Source organism: Myotis davidii, unplaced genomic scaffold (assembly GCF_000327345.1).
Source record: "Myotis davidii unplaced genomic scaffold, ASM32734v1 scaffold902, whole genome shotgun sequence".
NCBI classification, from domain to species: domain Eukaryota; kingdom Metazoa; phylum Chordata; class Mammalia; order Chiroptera; family Vespertilionidae; genus Myotis; species Myotis davidii.
The window spans coordinates 2,036,213-2,042,212 of NW_006293951.1; the positions used below are offsets into that span (position 1 = coordinate 2,036,213).

General features: G+C 36.6%; 1 protein-coding gene across 1 annotated transcript in view; it reads left to right on the plus strand.

Moving 5' to 3' along the window:
• SYT10 (synaptotagmin 10) overlaps positions 1 to 4,086 on the plus strand; it is a 70,490-nt gene extending 66,404 nt beyond the window's left edge. The window contains exons 6-7 of the mRNA XM_006767821.2: positions 560 to 689; positions 3,899 to 4,086. Of these exons, the coding sequence (XP_006767884.1) occupies positions 560 to 689; positions 3,899 to 3,970 (202 nt within the window). The 3' untranslated portion in view covers positions 3,971 to 4,086. The remainder of the gene's footprint in view (positions 1 to 559; positions 690 to 3,898) is intronic.
• Positions 4,087 to 6,000: the final 1,914 nt, after the last annotated feature.

Below are 6,000 nucleotides of genomic sequence, written 5' to 3' on the forward strand. Positions count from 1 at the left end.
AAGTCAAGTTTTGTGGTATTGAACATAGCCTTGCCCTGTTTAATTATAGTACAAGTATTATAACATTCACTGACATATCATTTAGTCAATTAAATATGGTCATTTATACCAAAAAAAAGTGGATATTGAGGTCTTGGTGAGAAATATGAGCATCATTACAAAACACTAAGCCTTGTGGAAAGAACAAGATTGTGATTCACATCACTTAATGTTAATTGGATTGCTTCCAAGAAAGAAACTCATCATATAGGTAAGGACCAGCTGGCATTCGTCATTCACACGATGTCTATTATTGTGCAACGTGCTCAAGTTACGGAGCACTAAAATGGTTTGTATGTGCACCTTTACAAATTCATTTTCGAATGCTGCTTCTGTTTAGTAACTTTTAGTTTACTTAATTTTTTTTTTACTTGCCCTAAGTAATTTGATCTGCAAAATCATTTAGAACCTGCCACAAAATCTAGTGTTTTAATCATATGTTTAAAATTCTGCTAAGATGTGTGAAATTCCATGTATCTTTGAATATGGAAATGAAAACGTAACATTCTCTGAATTGCAGGGTAGGACACAATGAGGTCATAGGGGTGTGTAGAACAGGACTGGACGCTGAGGGCCTTGGGCGAGACCACTGGAATGAAATGCTGGCCTATCACCGAAAACCAATAACACATTGGCACCCCTTGCTGGAGGTGAGCGTGATTCCCTGACACCTACTCTCTATTTAAAATCTCTTTTGCTTAAATATGTTATCTCTAACCATTCTCTGATGTTTTATATATTCACCTATTTTTTTAAAAAAAAGCACCACACCGATGTTGCTCTTGCTTTGTCCCAGAGACTCTGTCATCCAGTATTCAAAGTTCTGTGTGTCTTGTTGGATTCCCCAAAATCACTCAAATTCCTTTGGACAGTAAGCCCCTAAAAACTGCAAGTCTATTGTTTTCTTTGCATAGTGGGGAAACTTACATCAGTGAATGGTGGGGCGCTCCAGTAAATCCATTCCTAACTGGAAAAGGAATGTTGGTGCTTTTCTTTTGAGAAAACTGCCACCTCACCTAAACTTCTCCAGAAACCCTAAATAGAGGTCCTGTCAATGAATACCACTCATCTGTGTAAAAGGACAGGTATATCTACCCCAACTCTGGCCAGGAAGTAAAAGTGCTCACAGATTTTTTAAGTATAGAGGCGTCAGCTTGCTTGAGACCAAAGCGTGCCTGTGCTGTGTGACTACATATTGGAAAAGCTTGGGGCGAGTTACTTTAACCTAAGTTCTGCTATGACTCTGTAATAGTAGTAAACTGAGAGAGTAAAACTAAATAAAAGGCTGAATGTTGAATTCTTAGCCCTGAGTGTGACGCAGTGTTAGCTTTGATTATAATAATAGGTTATTTAACCAGAATGGATTTCGATACCGGCTTCTATCTGGATTTTTAGCCATAAAGTTAATTGTCAGTCTACTGGAAACACTGAATGTTGCTAGATGAAAAGGCAATTGCCGGAGCCTCTGGGAGAGTCACAGAGTAAGTCATTGATCTGGCCTAGTTAACTGAAAGGTGATGCATGTTGGCAAAAGGATTTGTGGCAGATGATGGAATTTATGCAGTTCAATAAAAAGAACAGTTATGATAACCACATGGTAAGTAGATGATGTATTGCTATCTCGCTGAGGTTACGATTCTGCTTCTTGTTCTGGCACTGCGTGCAGTGTAATTAACTATTAAATGTCAACGGGCTCAGGTTCTAATCTTAGCTTAGTCACAAAAATGTGACCTTGACCATGTTACTCAGGACATGATAGAGAAAACTGGATGAATGTGGTGTGAATATTGCATGCCCAGATAACAGAGGTGAACTGCCATCATAGATACCTGCGTATATGTGTGTGTTTCACACGTTGACCTCACATCATCATTTAAAAGTCAGACACTTACACAAATGCACATGTGCACAGCACTTTCCCCTAAAGTGGTTCAGAAAGATAGACAATATATCCTCTAAATATTTCAGTGAGTCTTGAGAAGGTTGTATTTTATTTCAACAGTGTTTTTTGTCTAAAGTATACTCTACTGCTTATTGTACATTTACGATCATTTTCCTGACTTTCATCTTTGTTTTTATTTAAGGATTGAAAAGTGAATATTAATTTCTTTTCTTTTTAAAATATGTTTTTATTGATTTTTTTAAAGAGAGAGAGATGAAAGGAAAGGGATAGAGAGATAGAAAGACTGATGAGAAGGAGAAACATCAATGGGCTGCCTCCTGCTCACCCTCCACTGGGGATCATGCCCACAACCTGGGCATGTGCCCCAAACGGAAATCAAACCAGTGATCCCTGGTTCACACCCGCTGGGTGCAAAGTATATATTAATTTTAAGAATCTAGACATGGGAGTAAAATTTGCTGGGCAGAGAACCACACTGACGGGGAGACGTGGATTCTAATCCTTGCTCCTCTGGCTGGATAATCCTGGGCAGACCACTCACTCTGCCTACGGTTGCATTTCTCCAGAGTTAATGAAAATGGAAATGCATGCCCCTCAGACTTCACAGGGATTATGTAGGGAGAAATGAGGTAACGTGAGCAAGAACTTTAATGAAAGGGCATATGTTGTGCAACCCAGGGCATATGATAATGACATATGGCTGTTTAATAATGACATATGACTGTTTACATTTATCTGATGAAGGGGAGCTATGGGCTAGGCATGTGTTTGTGTCAGTCATTGTAGGATATACAAGAAAAATAAGCTGTAATATGGATATCAGAAGATCCCAGATATTTTTCTAGCAGTGGAGTATCAGAGGACAAGTGGACTAAAATATTATGTAAATATACTTTCTCCAGCAAACAGCACCTTTTTTCCAACTCCTGTAACCTACATTCAATGGTCAAACAGAACATATGGACTAGAGACCTAAGAACTGGCTGGATTTTGCACTGTGGGAAAGTGATGTGTGTGTAATTATGTGTTTTGTTGCCAGAGAAAAGATTAAAATTAGAAGGGAACAATTCGAGAGCTGGGTAAGTTGGTGGGACAGAGACTAAAGCATCATTTAGAAAATCTGGTTACTTCTACTTAGATAATCACGACTTTATTCTGTTGTAACTAAACTTTTAAAATACACATAATATTTGGGGACTAAGAGAAGTTACTCTTCATCACGTGTGGCTCCCATTTGCCGATCTTAGTCCCTGTTATCTCATGAATTGCTCCTATAAAAGACACTTCCTGCTTTAGAGCCAGGGAAATGCAGTCTCTTGTGTCTTGAATCTCGTATTGCATTTACCTAGCAATTGCCCCCGCCCATTACAGTAAACCAATAATTACTTTACAATAAGAACTAAGCACCTGTCATAGAATGTGAAAGGAATAGTTGCCCATGCCTGGCTGCTCTGCATACCATCTGTGTACCACACCCTGCCTACATCTCTATGAGATATTTGTGTCCTCGCATGTGCCCTGAGGAGTTGAGTTGTGGAGGGCAGGGGGCGTTATGTATATTTTCTCTTCAGAGGCTTACATATCATGAGTGAATATTCACTGTTAAAAGGTAGCAACAGCCTGGCCAGTGTGGCTTAATAGTTGAGTGTTGACCTATGAACCAGGAGATCAAGGTTCAATTCCCAGTCAGGGCACGTGCCCAGGTTGCAGGCTTGATCTACAGTAGGAGGAGTGCAGGGGGCAGCTAATTGATGTTTCTACCTCTCTCTCTCATCATTGATGTCTCTCTCTCTCTCTCTCTCTCTCTCTCTCTCTCTCTCTCTCTCTCTCCCTCCCTCCCTCTCCCTTTTTCCCTGAAATCAATAAAAATAATTTTTTTAAATAAATAAAAGGTAGCAATAATTGCCCACTTTATTTTTATACTAGGTCATACATTATGAAATTATTGTCTTTCAGTTACCTGGCCGGGCGAATAGTTTTGATAGTCAAGGATCCTGTTCATCTCCCAAACCACCTTCCACACCGTAATGCCTCCAAAATAAGATCATTGTCGTGAGGAACCAGGACATGTGCTCATCAGATCAGAAAAAAAGCAGAAGGTTTGATTTCCTCATTTAAAATATATCCTGGTAGTAAACGAACTTGTGCAATTTTTCATTTACTTTTTTGTCTGTGTATTCACTTTGGACATCTTGATATACTTTACTTGAAAACAGATAGTCCTTACTTCCACGAGGCGTTTTATTCTTCTGGTCACATGCCAATTAGCACAGAGTGTTTTATTAAGTTGTAATTCTTTGAATAAGCAAAGAAATACATTTTAAAAAAGAATTGATACTTATCTAAATTTTAATAGAGTCTATGCTGCTATTATATAAAGTAGCACGCCACATATGTATGGTTTGGATTTTATTAAGCTGTTCATTTCTCATTATGCACATATTTCTATATAAGCTTTAATGGAAATTTTGAACGTAATTTGCACAGGATTAAATCCTTGTGCCATCAAATTAACGTTACTTTTCTGATAATCTTTCATTCTCAGTAAATTATTTTCTTGATGAGGTTTGGCTCTGCTAAACTCAGAACGTTGTCTCTCAAGCTTATTGTTTAAAACATACAGTTAAAGCTATAATTTAAAGAAACATTTTGAATATAAAAAGTAATATTTAGTAACTGGAAAGTGGAGGTTGAGCCACTTGGGCTACCATTTTATACCGCCATAATGTTACATTAGTTCACACATCTGTTACACTGTTTAACTGATATTTTAAAATTCTAATAATCTTAATCTCAAATGTAGCACTAGTATTCTTAAATGAATAGAATTAGAATTTGTTCATTTTTTGTGTTCGTAAGGTTTTCAAGTACTGTGATGTATATTTTGTGACATGAAGCGTTTGTGTAGATCTTGTGTTTCTGACAGACCATACTAACAGACACCAAAGGTACAATAAATGTCTGTGCTCATTGTCATTTAGGTTGTACACAGTACTGGTGACTTTCAAACCCAATCAGAAGCTAATTGTTAAAATTGGGTATTTTCTTAAAGAAAAGGATGACCTATTTTTCAGCAAACTATAGAAATATACCATAAATAATACAATTTCACCATTTAATAAAAATAAATTCTGACAGCCCAGACCCACAGTCCTTTCATAAAAGGCATTTGCCTTAAATAAGGATCAAGGATCAGGCCACTAGCGGTAAAAACTATGCAAATGTTTTTACAAGACAGAACTTTCTTTTACATCATGTCAACTTTTTATTGTCGTACTTCTCGGCCCTCTTGGAAGGTATCTATATTGAACAACCCGACCTTGCTTTGAGATTTGTACTGTGGATAGTGCATATTTCAAGCTTATCCCAAGATAGGAGGTTAAAAGAATACAACAAAAGGCAAGAAAATCTGTACTTAATATATTAAAACACCTTCATCAAAATGAGAAATTTGTATTAGGAATTACAAAATTTTTATCCCATATTTCTAAATATTAAAAAATAAAAAGTTTTAAAAGATTTGAAATTTTGTTTATTGGCCTCTCTCATAAATGATGGCATCACTGTTCGTTAAGATGGAATTTACACTTTTAACATTATAAAGGCAAACACAATTTCCTACAATTTTTCAAATGCTTGTTACCATCCTAATGAAAACGAGTATTTCTAGCCAATTTTCTAATTGAAAACTATAGAAGAAACGTGTTTGAAAATACCTGGCTGTCTTATCAAGCCTAAAAGAATCATTGCTGTAGACAGAATCACTGAATACGACACTCCCATTTTGGAATTCTTTATTTTACTGAGAAATAACAATTGTCATATGGAAAGACAAGTTATCCTCTTAATAAAATGACATTTTTAGAGGCACTTGTTTTATTAGTTGATGTAGCTGAAGCTTACAATTAATTAGTAACTATATTTCCTAAGTGAGTATAATAATTATTTTCTTCTGCAAAGATATTTTCAGGACTGTATACTCATTCTTAAAGCTCATGCTTTTCTTTGCCTCATATAAAGAAAAAGCCAGTGCTTGTGATGACAAGTAAGATGCCATC